The sequence below is a fragment of the Oncorhynchus mykiss genome, chromosome 12, assembly GCF_057628025.1.
Source record: "Oncorhynchus mykiss isolate SJ-2025 chromosome 12, ASM5762802v1, whole genome shotgun sequence".
In the NCBI taxonomy this organism is placed as follows: domain Eukaryota; kingdom Metazoa; phylum Chordata; class Actinopteri; order Salmoniformes; family Salmonidae; genus Oncorhynchus; species Oncorhynchus mykiss.
The window spans coordinates 70,859,658-70,879,708 of NC_143033.1; the positions used below are offsets into that span (position 1 = coordinate 70,859,658).

Genomic DNA, 20,051 nt, shown 5'->3' on the forward strand with positions numbered 1-20,051 from the left:
TTACACGCCTAGAGGTTAACAGTTATAGTATGAAATACAATATCTTTCAATATCCCATGAACCTCCAGGTCGTGTTAGAATTAATAGCGCTAATCTACATTAATTGACATTTGTTGGTTTGTGTGGCGCACCAGTTGTTCCACAAACAGAACATGTTGTTAGTGAGGTTGTGTGACCATATGCCTTTATCTATATCTCAACATTTCACGGATGGGTCATTTAGAATAGAAACAATATATTTAATAGACTCAAAAAGTATTTGGTGTTTGCAGATGTACAGACCGAGATGCATGGGAGAAGTATAATTAGCAATGTGGGTGTAGGCTCACTGAGGGCCTATGAATGACTATCTTACTATTATCAGTGAGCTCTCGAGGTCCTCTGAAGTCAACATTTTCTATTTTACTAGAACATCTTCTATTTTACACGCCTAGAGGTTAACAGTTATAGTATGAAATACAATATCTTTCAATATCCCATGAACCTCCAGGTCGTGTTAGAATTAATAGCGCTAATCTACATTAATTGACATTTGTTGGTTTGTGTGGCGCACCAGTTGTTCCACAAACAGCAATATTGAAAATAATAACAAAGAGAGCCCGTAGTGATGGGCTTGATAGTATATTGGGATTCCTGGGGAGAGAGAAAAAGCGGAGGGTAAATTGGGAGCAGCTAGAGTTAGCAATCCTTTCACACGGTCATAAATCAGGAGCACATGCATCTTCTTTTTACACCTAGCCATCAGATCCATTCACGGCTCACCCCACACCGCGAGTCCCCCACTCCCCTCTCTTAACATTTGATGCACCGCACTTTACGCAATGAGTAAACTTTTAAATAGGGGTGTGGGAGCCCAGATATTAATGCTTGACAGAGAAGTATAACGAAGAAGAAGGGGGACAGTCAGGGAGAGGTAAAGAAATGCACTGAGAGGGAGAAAATGGAGAGAGGGTGAGGGAAAAGAGAGTGAGGGCAGCGAGTCACCCTTTAGCCCTCCTCGGTTACCTATTCGAAGGCATCTGTCTTCGGCTGTTCGAAAACACAAAAGTTTGCGAGCTCGGGCACACCCAAAGATGGGTCACACAACGGATAATTAATGACTTGTCTACAGAGGAGCATAGGACACTGGGAAGAGCCCAAGCATCCGGCGTCAGTAGATGCCTGAAAACCTTACCTGACTTCCAGCACTTCTCTGGGTCTCACGAGCCAAGCTTGGCCAGCGTTTGAGGGATTATCTATTGTAGACGCGCTTGGAATATATCGTTTTTTTGCTTTTTGGTGACCTTGGATGCGTTGTGCGTAATTTGGTAATGATATCTCTCCACTAAACAGAACAAAAAAGAGAATCTACATGGCGGCTTTAGAATGCTATATATCCTCAACAGCGAGCAGGACGGACTGCTCACAACACATGCGCGCGCGCACCCATCAACACGAGCGGGTCTTCCGAGCCCGAGCACTCCCGAACACGGAGCCCCCCTTTGCACTTCCGAACTCTTCGAACCCTGCATGCGATTCCTTCGGGCTTAGCAGTCAGCAGCAGGCGATAGATTCCACTTCTACCCTCTGCCTCTTTTTTCCGCCTATAGCTGCTTGCATGGAGCGGGGTGGATTGACAAGGTGAACTACTGAACCAGTGGACTGACAGGACACACAGGGTGGAGAAGGCAAAGGGGTTATTCTGTCCAATAGGGATCTGACTGCACGGCTGCGAGGCCGACACGCGGGCCATATGGCGATTACAACCTGCGGGCTTCTGCAGGGGTGAACGTGGTCAACCTCATTCCGATACTGCCATTTTCTTGTCAGAGTTAAATTCATTTTTAGGCTGGGGATGGTTGGCGGATAGCGGATAGTATGTTATTCACGAATGAAAGAGGCTTGCATCATAGCAGAGGGCTAGTAAGGGGATATGAAAATAAATTACCTCTATCTTGATGTGTTTAAAAGCTCTCACCCTGTGATTGTTTTTATTGCACTAACGTTTGTAAATGTAGATTATTACGTTTTAGAATTTGTGACTAAGTCGGATGCACTTGGCTTTGTTTCTTGGCCGTTCCTTTTGTGCGTCTGAGTGTTATCTGCCTACGCTCAGACAACACAAAGAAACACACACAGACAAACACACACAAACACACACACGCACACAGTGAGAGAGAGAAATAAATAGAGAGAGAGGGATAGATAGAAAGAAAGGGGGAGAGAGAAGGAGATATAATGTAGGGAGAGGGAGGGAGAGATACCCACACGAATAGTGGGAAATTCAATTATGCTGATGCAAATGTGCCACGATAGTATCCGATTTATTTTTAGTCCTGCATGAAAAACCTTGCCTTTCTTCTGAACATTTCCGGCTTAGTACTCTTATCGCTCTCCTGCAAGCTCTTCAGCCGGGTGAATATTCTCCTTGCAGCCTCTGGATACGGTTTCACCGGTCATTTTTCATGCGCCTTTGAATTGCTACTCTTGCAGATCATTATAAATTAGCGCGGGGCTTCATATTGATTTATTTCCGAAGGGGTAATCATTCCTGCATTACTGAAGGCCGGGGAAATACCTACCTGGCCAACCAATACCTACCTACCTGGCCCTCTGAACAGAATTAGGAGTTTGAAATAGACTACTCACAAGGATAATAATAATAATAGTAGAAGTAATATAACTTGGGGGAAATAACAGCTATTCTTTTCAAGTTTAAGACTCAAGTTTAAGACTAATCTGACCACTAGATTTATATTTTATCTGTATTTTCACCTGTTTTTAATAGATGGTTTGGGGTGCTAAATTATTGTGTAGCTTTTGGGCAAGTCATTCAGTAACATTATATCGAAATTGTATTAGGCTACTCGTAAGCTATTATGTTACATTTCTGCTCAATATTATGGCTAAGGGTGGTCAATGTGACTGAAATAAAGAGGATACATATTACGCTTATGTTTTACAGGCATTTGGATAAGTGCAAGATATGTTAGATGGTTAGATTTCCATTGCTTAAAAGTTAACCTAATGCTTTCGATATTTGTTTACAATGAAAAATATCGCAAATATAGAGCTACGTTAGATCGAGGTAAGGACAGGCTTTAGATGGAACAATTATCTCTTGTTTGGATATATTAAAACAATCCCATGGCGTTTTGTGGACCCTCTTGTCCAGGCTTTTATTTGGTGGATACATGTGTTACTTATTTACGCGTGAATTAATTATTAATAGTACGTCTTTTGTTCTTTGTCCACAGGAAAATTATCGTGTTCTAGTGAATCTTTTATCGCCTGCAGTGTTATGTACCATGCATGCTATTTTACATACAGGTTCCATTATTGTTTTTATAGTACAATGAGTGTAGTAAGCAGTGTGGTAGTCCATTTATAATTGTTAAAACAAAGTGCAACAATCGAATTTAAGCTACCTCCAAAACACTAGTATGTAAACATAAAAACTATGCTATGCTATGCTTATGAATGGTGTATTCTTGGAGGGTCGCGCCTTTTTGTGAGAGAAGGGCTCAATATGGCTGCCATATATTTGTATTGTTCCCAACGCTGTTGAGCGGGAAGATGCGCTCTTGCTGCCTCGTCTCTTATGGGTGGGATTCTAACGACCTTGTCTGGGACACACATGATAAACAATAATCCGACACACTTACTGTATACACACATAGAGCCCTATAAAGATAAACATATACAATCTGGACGCCGTGAATCAGTTGCAGGTTGTTGAAAGGTTTTGAAGTGCAGTAGCCTATCCTATAGAATCGAACCGAAGAGCCATTCAAACAAAGGGCCCACTTTCAGCTTTCAACCTCTAGTTAAGGCAGGGAGGGCCATATAGAACATTTGCAATAGTATTATACTGATGCTATTATAGAAGCCTCATAACCCACTGTTGCTACCATTACATGTTACTTACAAGTGTTACTGTTAATCTATTTGTAGCCTATTTACGTGTATTAGAGCTGTGCGTAATGTTAATAGTTCGTTTTTTTACTATGATGATGATGATGCACAATTGTTTCCACCCAGAATCTGAGCACCCAGCCTAGCTACCCATCTGACTGGCATTTGGAATAATTTTTTCCAACGCTGGGCTGTCATTGAAATCAGACATGAGGCGGTTTCAGTGAGCAACCGTGATCTCTTACACGCACAATGTCCCCTTCTCATCGCCCCCTGAGCATCCACCGAAATGAGCTGGAATATTGTTTTTGACACAGCGCCCGACAACAAGTAGCGCCGCTGGAATATACATTTTGAAAAGTGCTGCCCCTCGCTGCTATGCCCATTAATATTTGATGGGAGCCACAGAGTTGTTCTAATTTTGTTACACAAAGGTTTACACTAGCGAGGCGAAGGGGAGGATTGTGGAAGGAGCCAGCCATGGTAATGACATTTATAAGCTGCTTTTATATTCATGAATACAAAAAAAAAGCACTCTATTATAAATATGTATTATTATCATTATTGTTATTATCAGGCCTATTATAATTACCCGACAACATACTGATTTCATTATATGTAATGTCATCCTTTTTCAAACCAAAATGTGAGTAAAGCATTTTCAAATGGAAAACTGTTGCAGTCTTTGTCTGTCTTTGTAGTTTTCTCTTTCAGTAGCATCAATGCAGCATACACATATTTTATATCCACACCAAAATAACGTTAACGCGTCATATACGACATTGACTACGGTTAGCCCAGAAAATAACATATGCCCCCCCCCCCCCAAAAAAAAAAATGCCACCACAACCAATAAAAATGATGCCTGTGCTATTCTCACAACCTGCAGACATTCGATGGCATAATGGACACAATAGTACACTAAATAATAATAAAATACTATCTTCTGTTTGCTAAACACCACCATACTGACTGACATAAGTTATCGAATGTTGCATCATTTCATGGTCGAACAAAATCCACAGAAAATGTATCGAAAAAATATGTCGGAAAATATTCTAAAAATGAATCCTTCAGTCCCTTTAGCTATGCTCGTCATGCCACCCCTCTATACAACACAGCCCATCTAGATGAATTATAGCCCTACTCTTCTCCTACTAAGTTTGAATTCCAATTAAGTTGTCTATCTATCTTGTCCAGAAAAACGTCTGGAGCTCAGGTATTACACCCCTGGCTATGACTAGGCCTATGCTGGCGAGCTCTGGCGCTTTTATGAGATTCACATGGCGACGAGGCGTTCCCGTTTTGCCAAATTTAAACAAATCTTCCCTTAATTGGTAATCGCATATGCAGTAACTCAAGACCTCCAGCTACTTAGCCTTCATATTAGTCGCTGATCCATTGCCGTAAATCGCCCGCGATAATCAACTGCGGGGGGGAGAGAGGAGTGTGAAAAAGGCAAACGCTTTTCTCGACCGGCGAGAGACAAGAAGCACCGAAAAAGCCAGAGTGAGAAACGAAGATCCAGGAATCTCTTCCTCATTCCCGTTTATCATCACTCGCCAATCATTTTCCCCGAGAAATGATTTATCGTGGAGACGGCCATAAACAACACAACTGCCTTACAAACACACAATGGCAGCCCGCTGCCGCTGACACACATATCACTATAAATCAAGCGAAGTAGCTGGCTGAAAAGAAGAGAGAGGGAGAGAGAGACATGCAGACATGAGGAAGACCGAGATGGGATGGGGGACGGATGAGAATAGTAATACGGCTGCTTTTAAAATATATACATCGCTATCATTGCATTGCAACACAGTGCAGTACTATGACATGTAAAGGCTACTATTGTGCATGTAACCAAGGCTGAAGTCAAACGATGGGATGATGGGTGCAACCACATGCATGATGTCAAAGTACGGCAAGATTAGTATTTTTGACATATTTACCACAATATTACAAACAGCATATAATTCATTGACTCGGGTAAGCCAACGGCGCAGCAATGCACTTGCGTGGAAGTGGCGTCCCCGTTTCCGCTATACTCACAATGTCCACACGACGAGAGACTCCCGTCCAAATTTGTTTTATTGCAGCCTCTGTGTGTCTCTCCCCTCTCTTTTTTTCATCCGCTATAGGGCTTGTTTTTAAAAGGACAGTTGAATTTCACGTCAGACACAAGGAGACCATGTCTGCGATATTCCTGACGAATACATATCTATTCTGCAACCTCTGCATTAATTATTTAATGAATCACGTGACCAGGAGGGGATGGGGTACCTCTCCTTGCACGCTCCCCGGACCACTCTGACCCAACACTCCAGAGCCCACGTTCTAACTTAAATCTTTTACAGAAATATGCAATAAAGACTAGCCTATAGGCCTGCACCGTTTACTCTACAGCTCTTTGTGAAAGGGAGAAATACGTCTTATGCTATGTGTGTGCTATGTAGGCTACTGAAAGAAGTTGTGGTAAGTGGCCATATGAGAGGGATGACATGATACGAATAGAGGAGGATAGTGAAACTCTTGGGTGCGTTCGTTTGGTCTTTATTCCTCACCTCTGTTTATGTATTTCGAGATAAGGGTGTTTTTATTTCGATTAAAAACAAGCCATCCTTATTTAGATATAGATTTATGCACAGAAGGCGTACACTAAAAGCCAATGTTGTAATAACTTGTTTGCTTGGTCTATTGTTGATTTTATTGATGTCATGTTATTCGTTGAAGCCCTTGTTGGTTTGCACAAATCTTTTGTTTACACAATAATTAAATACATCTTTGGCCATTCTGGAAGAAATGAAATCGATGAATACGCTCTTTCACCCACAGTCAATTTCATAATAGCACTATCGTTACTGATGGTGATTCAATACCGCAAAATTGCTAAAAGATCAAAGAAAACAACTACCTTTTTGTGGTATCCTTATTTTCGAATGACTTCGATAGGAGTTGTGAAGTGATGGCACACATAGCTGCGCCAACGAGATCTCTAAATAGCAGGCATCTAATTATTAACAAGTTTGGTGGAAGCCCGTGGCACGAGGGTGATTAATTTTTACAGGGACCATTATGGAGCGAATAAAAGACAGGTAGCACGCGGCAGAAAGGAGAGAGTTGTATGGGGAGAGACCCTGCCGCAAGCACTTAGCAACAATGGTACCAATCCTTTGGTGTGCTCTGCCATTGCACTCACTCAGAACAATAGACCTGGGGCTGTGTCCAACAAACCCATGCAGCTATGTCTAAAGGAGAATCCTGAAGGTCAAACAATAGCAGGACTTGGTGCTGTGCCTACGAGTACCAGAGAACAACAGAACACTGAAGCTGCTTCCCTTTTCCCCAGGAATATCGTAAACAAGAAATTAAACAGCTTGAAGGGAAAACGGCACAAACGGGTTTGATATCAAATGTAATTACCCAGAACTATTTAGGAAAGAAATCAACGCTGTGTAGATAAGCTATTTTGCAGCTATAACTTTGCCCAGCAGGTTCTTTGAAATATTTGCGGTCGGGGGAAATGTGAACAATGCACGCAATATAGGCCTACATGCGGATGACAGAGTAGAACAATACAATTGTGCATATCAGATCAATCGTTATTGTATCATTATAGTAGATTTGCTCTCTTCGATAAAAGAATAGGGGAGACACAAAGGTACGACTGGGAAACATAGAAATCCAAAACTGACAACACATTTCAAGGAGTTCCAAAAGATTTCACACATAATTTAAATCAAATATTTGCAGGGGTGATAGCACTATTAATGATGGCTATAAATTATACTGATCACAGTAGGCCCATACAATCGCAACCAAGATTACCACAATAAGAACAACAAACGAATACTACTAACAAAAAATGGCACCATATTGTGTAGCCTAATTGTTATAATAATATTGATATCAACAACAACACCAATAGCTTATTGAGGATAATAGTGATGATTATATAGGCCTAATAATAGCCTAATAATAGGGGGGGGGGGGGATACGTTGCAAGAAAAGGTCTAAGAAAAGTCCGTGATCGATGGGAACACCCAAAAGCCTTATCCTTGTAAATGATTAACCTAATCACTCTGGAATTGAATAAAACTGCATATAAAAACTGAAGTGTCCATAAAAAAAGCAATTGAAATACTGTGTAAATAAAGAATTGCCTATATGTGGGTTACTATTGCTTACAGAAGACATCATAATAATAATAATAATCATCATCATCATAGTAATAAATAGTCAATCAAAATAAATCTACAAAAATATCAAACAGCAGTCCATGAAAATCAAAGCTGAAGTTTGGCTATGTAAACACAACGATTTGCTAAAGGCTAGGTTTATATGGGGAAGCAGAGATTGATTTACGAAGCCCAACATCCCGGCCTTTATTGGGGATCGTAAATCTGTCAGAGCCGGCAGGACACACACAATCTTTTTTCAAATATATTCTGAGAAGGACATGGACTCCATAGGACAGCATCCAGCCAGTATGTAACATAACCTGGTATTATACTAGAGTTATTTTAGGTATGTTTCAATCAATACTGTATGCTTCTGAAAACTATTCTAAATCTATGGAAGCCAGTCTGAAATATGATAAAACATGAAGGTAGGCCTACATGATGAACGGTATCAAGGTATTGGCGTTGCGATCATAATTATAAAGATGAATTATGGATGCTGTTAGTATGTACTGTAGCCTTTGTATGTATTTACTCTCTGTCTGTCTGTCTGTCTGTCTGTCTGTCTGTCTGTCTGTCTGTCTGTCTGTCTGTCTGTCTGTCTGTCTGTCTGTCTGTCTGTCTGTCTGTCTGTCTGTCTGTCTGTCTGTCTGTCTGTCTGTCTGTCATTATTTGTGCTATTAACATTAGCAGGATAATTAAAGTAGCAGTAGTAGGCTATAATAATATCAGTATTCTTAAAGTAGTAGTAGCTAGTAGTAGTAGTAGTAGCAGCTAGTAGTAGCAGTAGTAGGCTATAATAATATCAGTATTCTTAAAGTAGTAGCAGCTAGTAGTAGTAATAGTAGCTAGTAGTAGCAGTAGTAGGCTGTAATAATATCAGTATTCTTAAAGTAGTAACAGCTAGTAGTAGTAGTAGTAGTAGCTAGTAGTAGTAGCAGCTAGTAGTAGCAGTAGCAGGCTCTAATAATACTAGTAGTAGTAGGCTAAGTAATAGAGTAGTAAAGAGGCCAGCTAGAAGTATGCTATAGATAGGAGCAGTGATATTATTCATTTCATTATCCATTATTGTCATGCATTACTACCCTTGAAACCAAAACTTATTCGCTAAAATAGTAACATGGAACTTTACTTTTATTTTCACATTCCGCATTTGGTGATTATATGATGAAACAGCATCATATTGGGGTCCACAATGAAAAGGGAAAAGACCACTATTCTAGGTAGCTTGTGCAAGTTAACATTTGTGCACAATGAATGTAAGCTGAGGCATTAGTGTTCACAAAACAACACCCTACACATATAATACAGTAAAACGTTATACTGTACTATGTATTAGTGGACAGTGGGTTAGAAGGGGGGTCGTTGCTGGCAGCAGTAACAAGGGTGCTTTGCTTTACTTAATGTCTCCTTTAAAAAAAACGCTTCCAGCTTTTGCACACAAAGTGCGCGTGCGTTAGCTATATATCTATGTGACTACATGGCGCTGACCTCCGCTCCATGGCTGTCCACAATAATAATTCAGCAATGCGCGGAGGCTATTTGTTTCGCAATTAGCGGTGTGATCTGAAACAGGCACCACACCACCGCAGCTCTCCGGGCCAAGCGGCAGAGGCTTCCAACAAATCTTGGAGGGGTTTTAGGGCCAAGGAGAGAGGGAGCGGGGCTGGAGAGGGACTGAGGGAGCATGATACAATGCAAGGCGTTGGCATACCATATAGTAGTCGTATCTGGGGGAAGAGGGAGGGGGGGGGGTATAATGCCCCATGACTTCCTGTGTAAAGCTGAAGCTGCTGAAATGTACAGTCTCACTCATAGCGAGGCCTATCAAGGAGATGTGAGACACAACTCAAACGTCTCCGAAAGCAACCAGAGGCTTAGCCTATATATTTGTGAATCTGAGGGGAACGAGAAAGAAAAAAACGATCCATGCAGCTAGATAGCTCTGGTGAAGGGCACCGCTGTCTGTTTTCTTAAGGCCCTGTTTGGTTTACGTGGGTGTCTGAGACGAGATAGCACCGTGCCCCGAGGTTACAGTGACCTGGCCGCGGTGTTATGACTAACTCGCCCGGGGTCTTTGTTGGAAATGTAACATGGAGCGGTGTCCAGTCTGCGAGGGGTCAAGGGGTACCAAGGGTCAGTCTGTGACTGTCCCCTGGTTGAACTCGCGCTCGGACAGGCCATTCTGTTGTCAATTCCACCCATCGATTTTTTTCTCTCTGCCTCTCTCTTCGATACCAGTCCCTATATTTTTACAATGTGTGTTCGGTTACTTTAACACGCATCATGACACACAGGCCCGCAGAGGGAGCAGAAGCCATAGCAAAACCTATGGACTTTTTTTATATATATATCCACAGAGACTGATTTGAATGAGTCAACCAGCAGTGAATGCACTTCTGAGGCATTCGTGCTCATCTAAGCAAACTACTAAATGCAATAGCGCTGCAGAGATGTGCTACAAGTCGTTTATTTTGAAGTAAATTATAATTTTTTTAGCACTCGGTATCCCCCCATGAATCGTTATTTTGGTTTGACCAATTGATCCTCTAATTACTCATAGCCAAGCCTCTGTTGCATTTACGCACCTGTATATAAACGATAGGACTTAGCCTTCATATTCAAATTCAAATCTAACTGCAGGTAACACTAAAAAAGTGTATTCAATTCGAAAATATATAAATAGGCCAATTATAGGACAGTATTCTAATAATGTAAATATCCGAACCCTGGAAGAATGCAGTGTCAAGCTTTGAAGACATGTATGCTGTCCATTCCAAAAGGCCAACATTATGCATGAGGGTGTAGGCCTATTACAAAGCCTACGCACCCATATCCATATATATAATGTACTAAAACCATAGGCCCATTGAAATAAGAAACAAATAGAGAGAGCAAGAGAGGAAGAGGGTGAGCGAGAGAGACGTCTGACATGTTAATACCATTTCAGAGGTGATGCTTGGAGCCCAAGAGAAGTAAACAGTTGCACAAATTCTAAGGAAAACGCAACTTCATTTCTACCCTCCACACCGATCATGGATACACAACAGCATGGCTCCAAAAGCCCCCACACTATATCAAAGCGACCATAAAACCTACCTAGCCTTCCCCCCGACCATAACAAATGCGCGCCTGTTACCCGGCTGTGAAAGCAAGGGCTATAAAGCAATAAAACTCCAACCAAAGCATACCAACGAAACAAAAGTCATTACCTTCGTCGCTGCCATCCTCGGTAATGCGAAGATTCTCAATGCGTTGGGATTCTATGGGGATTTTCTTCAAGAAAAAAGTTTTCTTGTGGCAAGACTTGGTCAAAAAGAAGGTGCTGGGTTGAGAAGGGGGGGGGGGGTATCTTCAAGTGTCTTCCAAGACTCCTCTCCCCTCCTAGCAGAAGGTCCGTGCAGTTGTGCTGCTGAATGACAATAGAGGAGAAGAAGTGTTTAAAGAGAAGAGGTGATTAATGATTTTTCTGTATAATTTTCACATTTTTCTTGGCTCTGTCCGCAAATAATGGTGGTGAACTTTTGGGGCCCCTTAGAAATCTGTTCGCTCCTATTCACCCTCCGAAAGCAGAAGTTAAGAAATAAAAATAAAGGATAAGAATAGAATTCTAAGGTGCATATTGTATGTGATGTCACACGCAAATTCATTTATTTCACTATGCAAGTGCTTGGGGGCTTTTTGTGTGAAGACACATGTGCGTGGGGACCAATGTATCTATTCAAATAAACGACGTTTGAACTGTTGTGAATATAACAACATTTGGACATAATATCACATGCCATCTGAGAAGTATAGAGACATTGCCTAAGGCCCCACATGAAAATCAATGGTGTGCATCTATGTGTGTGAGCTGTAATGCCTACCATCAGTTTCACGCGAAAACACATTTTAGAACTTAAAAAAGAGCGCATTCAAAAATACTACGAACGAATTCGATAGTAGGCCTATCACATTGTATGTATTTCAATGGTACCATGTGTGTATCTTTGTCTGGACTTGCTTCAATGTCTTGAGGCATAGCATAGGCCTGTAGGACGCTGGGGGTTTTCAAAAGGCATTTCATAAATATATGGTGAGAAATATAATCACATCAAGTGATTGGAGGGGGCTATATGGCACAAGGGCTTACATCTACCAGCAAGTAATAGAAAATCTTCTCTGTTCCACAGAATGCGAGCAGACCAATTTGAGGCCACACTTTTGTTTAAAAGTTCAACACCCAAACGGAATGTTATTTTCTTCTGCTCTATATTTTCGATACCTGCTCTAAGAGAAGAAAATGAAAATTAATACAAGAGCCGCGCCTTACAAAAGAAGCCATTTGTCTTCTTGATTATCTATTTGGTTGTCAGGGTTTGAGCTATGGCACCGACCCGCTCCTTTGTAATTTAAAAAAATACACAGCGAGCCAGCAAACACCGAGAAACTGTTGTGCAAAAATTAGACTCATTAAAGCATTAAAAGCCCACGAGCCGAGAACCTATTTAGCATTTTTTTCAGAACGAGGATCCATATTTTCAGGCTGTTTTCAGCACCAGTGAGCACCGTTAAATTAACGAGAGAAGAGAGTGAAACGAAGGGGTTTGTGATTTAAAACGAGATTACAAGGCATAATGTACCAGGATCACTCATGACCATAAGATATAAATCACCACGGAGATGTTCAGTGATTTTTTTTAAAGACAGGCTACAAAGAAAGGCAAACGAAAACCCACCATGGGAGGACGAAATTATTAGTATTATTTTTTTTTTTAACACATCCCTTGCTATTAAAGGAGCTGGTCTGAAGAGAGCGACTTATCTCAGTATCTTTTGGACCCATAGCATTGGGGAAACAGCGGCAGAGGGAAAGGAGGACACAAAGAGGATAGATGGATGCTTTTTCAGCCATTTATTACATTTCTATAGCTATTTACAAATAATAGGTAGACACTGAGGAGAAAGAGCAGAAAAAGAGCAACATTCAATTATGGAGGAAGAAAAAACTAAAATTTCGACATTATCAGCGACAGGACTGATCTTTGGAATGTAAATAAAAGGAACACATACAAATAAAATACCCAAAATGGCACATGGTGAGAAGAAAGCGAGAGAGAGAGAGAGAGACAGAGAGAGGGCGAAAGAAAGAGGGAGTGTGTGCGCATGTTTGTGCCAAGAAAGGATACCAGACAGAAAAATATAAAATATCAAATAAATGTGTATTCAGTCATGCAATATACGCACCTTTTTCTCTTTACAACCCTGGCCAACAAAATTGCTTAAATTACATTTCACTTACAAGAAATGAATATGTTCGTATTGCAGATACTTGCCACAAAATTCAAATGAGCTCAACCTGTCACTTCATAACACAAGGCAAGAAAATAATGAACATAAGTACAACTGAGGTAATTATAATAGCTAGGTAGTACATTGTAGTGCTGTGTTTATAATGCTTAGGTAGGCTTGTACCAGATTTTGGTTCATATATGTAAGTATTCTATAAGTCCAGGTCCATCATTCCACTGCGACGACTGTCCTTTGTTAATACCGTGATTTACCATCTTTTGTTCAAATGCACCCTGTCTTTGCTAGAAACAAAGAAGGAAAAACGAGTCCCTGTAAAAATGAACTAGCAACGGACCTCACAATCGTTGTCAGTCTTAATATATAAACATAGAATATAACTGAGATTCAGCTATATTTTCTCTTACAAAAAACTTCATGTTCGGAGAACATATTCGGTGTATTTTTTAGTATTGAGGAGAGAAAAAGGAGTAAGAAAACGGCTCTTGACGAAACAAGAGGGCTCATTTATTAAACACAACGTTGGACGTCGAGGTAATGGGCAGGCCCACGGTTCATCCTTTGTACTGCAGAGTAAACATGACAAATGGGGCCGAGTTTGGCATGATTAAAGATGAAACACGGATCCATCTTCACCAAATCTGAAAAGTATCTGCCGCCTTCTGTTCTAATGGAGGGGGAGAGAGAAAGAGAGAGAGAGATAGAGAGAGTAGGAGAGGGGCACGGGATAAAAAAGGGAACTGGATCAGGTTGTGAACACATCATTGGAAGTGTTTGTGTTTGAATCGTCTCCCCTTCTACATTTTTTGAGATACACATTTACTCTTCTTCGTTTTTTACTCCCCCTTCTCTTTCCCCGCACATGTTCTATCCCTGTAATTGAATTAAAGAGGGGAGGTAAAAACATGGTGGAATCCATGTATCCCACTCCAGAAACGGAGGTTTCAAAGTGCATGGTGGGTGGGTGGTGGATGGTTAGGGGAGGGTGGAGGCTATAGGCTCGGTGGAGGCCCGCTGGTTCGGTTCTGAGAACTCCCCAACGCGAGCCCGCTGCTTTGCGAGTTTGTGTTGTTGGAGTTATTGTTGGAGCGGATCTTTGTGTTGGGCAGCTTGTGGTCTTTCTTCCATTTCATCCGCCGGTTCTGGAACCAGATTTTGATCTGGCGCTCGGACAGAACCAGGGTGTGGGCGATCTCCACTCTGCGTCTCCGGGTCAGATAGCGATTGTAGTGGAACTCCTTCTCCAGCTCCAGGACTTGCTGTCGCGTGTAGGCTGTCCGCGAGCGCTTGGGCTCACCCACCCCTGTGTAATTTGGATTCACTGTGGGACAGAGAACTATATATTACAGGCCATCCCCAAAACACACATGTATCGCATTTGTAGGCCGAAACAAATATTATTAAATGTTTTTTTTTTTTTATATTATATTAAATCGGCCTCAGAACGTGTCACAGGGTAGGCCTATATAGACATAACCTTGCTGGATTATGTTATGCAAAATTCTACAAGTAAGCCTAAATCCATGGATGCTCATTGTATTTTCTTTACGTTTACTGTGAATGAGGGGCGCATGAGGGTGTTATTATAGTCTGAATGGGTGCTGGATAATGATTCAACTAATTCAAAACAAAACAAAACACAGTAACCTATCTAAAAGTAAGGCCCTAACTCCTTAATTTTTAATTTCTGGAGTATGGCGCTGGCATTATGCACAGGGCAAAGTCTTTAAACAGTGACTTTACAATAGTCTCATTTGTCGTTGTCTGAATGCATGCCCTAGTTCTCAAAGCACACACTCTAATTATTGCAGAATAGTTGTGTGGGTCCATAATAGAGTTCAACTATTTGCCTTTACCATCAGTGTTTTACTGAAGTCTCCATAAATATGAATATTTTAGCTTCCATAAAAGTTTTCCATGAACAATAGAGAGGCGACAGAGGAAAGTACACGTTTGTACATCCAACCACTTAAAATCAAATTACCAAAGCATAAAACTTAACTTATGGGATAGTCGAGTCGTCATAAAACCAATTTTAGGAGGAAATTAGAAGGGCTAGGTTGCATAGACTTCAAAGGTACTTGGCGAAGAAGTGCAATAAAAATTTATGGTGGATGTAATTATATTGCCCTGCAAACAGCCGATCGTAAATCTAGACCAAGGGTTACTTCACGAGGGGAGATAGACACTAAGCTTCCCACCTTAGGTAAACTGATTCAGGCTCACAAAGACGCAGACTAGGAAGAAGTTAGCAGCACTTACCGATGTTTACGTGGACTTTTTTCATCCAGGGGTAAACCACGGGATCCTTGCGAGAGCTGGCCGTGGAAGGGCTTTGGTTGAGGGGATTCTGGCCACAGGCGGGTGGAGGGCTTGGAGTTCCGGAGTCGCAATGGTGGCTAGGCTCCGGGACAGGGGTTGAGAGTCCGGCTGGGGGGAGGACGTGACCCCGTGGAGATATCACCACCGTGGGCTGCCCCGGACCCTGGCACGTTGTGTAAGGCGGGTCGGTGCAGCCTGACCGCTGGTTGTAGATCGACTCATTCTGAAAAGCAGGCTCTCGCCTCTGGGCGCTGTAGTAGTCCGGAGAGTGACTGGGTAGGTAGTCATTCTGTGAATATTCCTCGCAGGGTGGAAACTTGGGGTCCACATAGTTTGAGTTGATCAAATAGGAACTCATGGCCATTAATTTCTTTGAATTGCACACAAAATATACTAAAATTTATATCTATCGCTTTACTCGTTTTCCTGTTTCGTAGAACCCTCCTACTTTCTGTCAAGTGAACAAAGTTAAGAATCCATGTGACAGCAGGAGCCAATGGCGTGGATCCTGACGATTCCCGGATAAGGAAATAGGATTAGCCATACCCGCACATCATCTGGGCATAGTTTGTGGCATCCGAATGTTGCATACTTTTTTGCACACTAGCACGCTCGCGAAAAGCACGAATCAAAACAATAACAACCTGAAGCAGACACGCCAGAAATACATACCACCGGAGTTTCCAAACGTCTACAGAGCAGATCAACTAACCAACCCCCTCACCTGTCCAATTCGTGATACAGTACATAAACAAGAAACGAGTTGCGTCCCAAGCTTGATAGTTATTCACTCACTATTTTTTTATTATTTTGGATGGAGCTTTTGAAAACAAGGGCTGGGAAAAGTGATCCCGTGTGCTCGTTCTTGCCAAGCTTTTAAATGCACTCCCCAATAATGGTGAGAGAATGCCCTGGCGTGCGCTGCGTGCAGCAGAAGGCTGTCAGAGATGAATCTAGGCTTGTTTAGGATCGATAAAAAATTCATCAACTAATTCAGGTTACAAAGCCTCCTAAATCACAGCTAGACCTTTGCATTAAAGCGAGTTCACCGTCAGTTCCCCCTAAACACCACGTTTATCCTGCACACCAATTTACACACCTACCTTGCATAGTAATTGAGACCAGGCGCCCTTGCATTGCCAACCGAATAATAGTTTTGGTCCTTATCAGGGCTCCATTCTCCTAACCCATGCAATGTTATCGATGGAATAAGGCTCCATGCATGGTGAGTGATCATGCGATAAACTCCTTTGTTGTCCAAATTGACTGTTTCTCAATCGAAATGGTGGCACCGTGAATACGCTTTTCAGTGGAAGACAAGCAAATCACAGCACTTGACAGATTAACATGGCAAATAAAACCCATTACAACTTTCGGTTCACCTTTTCCACTGAAATGATCAACAATGAAAAACAATAACAAAGTATCTCACCCCATTAGCCTACATTGGGATAATATATCCTAATGGTACAACACAATTCAAATAAACATCAACTGACAGTCTTCTGTATCCATCGATGGCTTGTAGTGTATACATCAACTACATACTCCCTTAGATACGAATTTGTGACCGTGAGTCTGTTCACACAAATCCGGATCTACAGGGTATATATAGATGACAGGTATTCTCCGGACAGGTATTGAAAGGGGCTGCTCACCTTGACTGCGTCATGTCAACGTGCTACGCCCAAAGCAGGCTTCCTTCAAGTGTGTCAGCAATGTGCTACAGCACTACATAATGAAAGGTGCATTGCTCGCAAACATAGCTAGCTCGTGATGTGCAGGGACCAACTTTACAAATTCACATTTGTTTCTTCTATGCATTTATGTTTTTAAAAAGACATCATGACTCACCAAAATATATTGCACAATAGGTGAATGGCATTGGGATTTTGAGTAACCACAATATAATAGTAAGAGCAAATCAGTGAAAGTAATTGGGTTTAAAAAATATTTATATTCAGGGGAGACTGAAGCTCACACTTCTACAATTAAAAGAGAAGGGGTAGCTCGTTTATAACCGAAGCCAGTAATCCATTTGACAATGCAGAGCGAACAAAAGCCAAGTGAATAAACTTGAGGGTGTGCGGGATGATAAGATAGCCAGCTCCTTATCGACTACTGTACACAATATTGACAAGCAACGATACACATAGTAAGAAAGCTCAAGTGAGTCAAACTTCAGAAAGGTCAACCGATGCTCGAGCCCAGGCTATAATACAACATTTGTTTTTTTTATGACAGGTCATTTTTGTTTACAAGTCACCGGCAAACACCACTCAAACGGCAATATCCGGATGTAGGGTATATAAAACAATAAAATATGCACGAAGGAAGAAGTGGCCAACTCCTCTCACATCCTTAAAGCAGCACAGCAGAATTTACGACCTTTTTAACAAGTTTCCCCCTCACAACAAGCTCAGAGTCTCTCATTTCGATTTTAAACGTCCTGGAAAAAAACACATATACTCATTCTGGTTACTCAAGACTCAAACCTTACGAAGAAGCAAGCATATACAAAAGGCTAAAATATCATCAATACTATCAAGGTAAGACCTGTGTACGACAGCATTTAGAACCACAATAATCTTCTACAGAGAATACCATTTGATGTCGACTTCATTGTGAGAGCTAAATGTGTGTTAAATGTGTTGTAAACAATACCTAATAGAAATAGGTTGCGTTGGCATTTTATATCTGTAAATGACTTACAGAGTTATATTAAAATGCTAATCAAACGATGTTGAAATATTTCGGATAAAATGTGTGTATAGGCTACCCCTGAGAATGATAGGCCCAGGCTACATGTGAAATAGTCTCTGAGCACAGCTTTTACTTTCCAAAAATAAAATAATGTACATACACATTAAAACAAAGACCTTCACCTCCAATCAACCTCAAGCATGTTTCTCAAACCATCCTCTGTAAGAGGCATTTCAAATTAGATTCACATACACATTTTTTAAAATGAATTGCAATATTGACTTAGAAAATATATTTTTTACATATTCAAATATTTATTGAGGAGAATATTTATATATTTATTGAGGCTATTTATTTAATGAGGAGATACGAGTTAATAATCTAACACGATACCAGTGTTAGAAGAAGAAAAAAGTAGGCATATTGATATTTCATAATCCCATGTGTAGGCTACTCATATGGTGGAGAATTAAAATAATTTGAAATATCTTATATTGTGCCATTATTTAATAGGCTACTAATAAGTTAGAGCGATAAAACAAGAAAAAAGCAGGCATATTGATATTTCATAATCCCATGTGTCCATTTTAGTCTATAGATATATCTCAAAGTGTTCATATATCAATGAGTATAGGTTATTCTTTGGATGGGTCTTTGTTTAGAAATCGCAAGGGCTCTTTGTTATGGAATTTGGGACCAATTTCAACTTATGGAACTATTACTGCGCAAAAGCCAACGTAAATTCAGAAAAACGAAAAAATGTAGACGGAATCGAAGTGAACCTCTCTATACCAAAATTATCTTTGTTCGTTTCATACTTTGTAATGAGGGGGAAAAAAAAAAAAAAATCTATATTACGAAATCTTTAGCACCCCTAGCGTTTACATGTTCGCTGGGCTGCTTAATTCTCAAATAGGCCTTAACAATGTCCTGAACACTCAAATCGTCCTTTTCTTGCATTGTCTCAGTCTATTATTTCTTACTCCTCAAAACAGCTGGAATTCTTTATATCGCGGCTGAATGAATCATATACAATGTGGACAATATGAACAAAGTAATCCAGCTAGTCTTAATCATACTTATGTCACGCGACTAAATTCTAATGCACAAAAATTGGACCAATATGTTTTCATAGCATAAGGGAGAATGTCCAGCCCTTGTGCCCACTCTAGCCATTTCACCCCCTTAACCACCCCCTCTGAACGGCATTGGGACCCCTGAGCCATCTGCCCCTTCGGGGGTTAATGTGTACACCGACAGGCATTCCAAGGAGAGCACCCACAAACTATAGCCAAGGTAAATATTCACCCCCAAAACACCACACGGTGCTCAGGGTCCTGCGCCTCAATGGGTTGAATTAAAGTCATAACTACTCGGAATATGAAAGGAGGGGGAACAGTGCCACTCACCGCAGTGCAAAGCACGTGGTTCGCCCAGGCAAGCACCTGCTCTATGGAGAACACCGCGATATGTAAATGAAGCGCCAATTTCTTACTTACTTCTCTCCTTGGCACATTTCATCTCGTCTTCGATTCCCTCCTTTCCCTATCTCTCCTGCTGCACACAGGACGCGGTCTTGCTCCGGTTATTGTCGATTCTCCAAGTCGTTCTTTCTCTTTCGCCGTACCGTGAGCCCTGAAGCCCCCTTTTCCTTTCTCTAAC

General features: G+C 41.2%; 2 protein-coding genes across 13 annotated transcripts in view; both read right to left on the reverse strand.

The window, feature by feature from the left end:
- The window catches only part of LOC110538088 (homeobox protein Hox-B3a), a 57,301-nt gene that overhangs the window by 13,989 nt on the left and 23,261 nt on the right, over window positions 1–20,051 (reverse strand). For 6 of the 12 annotated variants that reach the window (XM_090191493.1, XM_036938131.2, XM_021624677.3 and 3 more), the window contains exon 2: window positions 11,288–11,487. The gene's annotated coding sequence lies outside the window, so the exon portion shown is untranslated. Of the gene's footprint in view, window positions 1–1,174; window positions 1,670–5,946; window positions 6,123–11,287; window positions 11,488–20,051 lie in introns of those variants that run through there. The other 6 variants (XM_090191495.1, XM_090191491.1, XM_090191497.1 and 3 more) reach the window with 5 other exon arrangements.
- LOC110538090 (homeobox protein Hox-B4a) lies at window positions 12,955–18,026 on the reverse strand. Its single transcript, XM_021624678.3, has 2 exons — window positions 15,627–18,026; window positions 12,955–14,685 (listed from the first exon to the last, which is right to left on the reverse strand). Exons 1-2 carry the CDS (start codon window positions 16,048–16,050, stop codon window positions 14,357–14,359), a joined length of 753 nt encoding a protein of 250 aa, XP_021480353.3. The 5' UTR covers window positions 16,051–18,026; the 3' UTR covers window positions 12,955–14,356.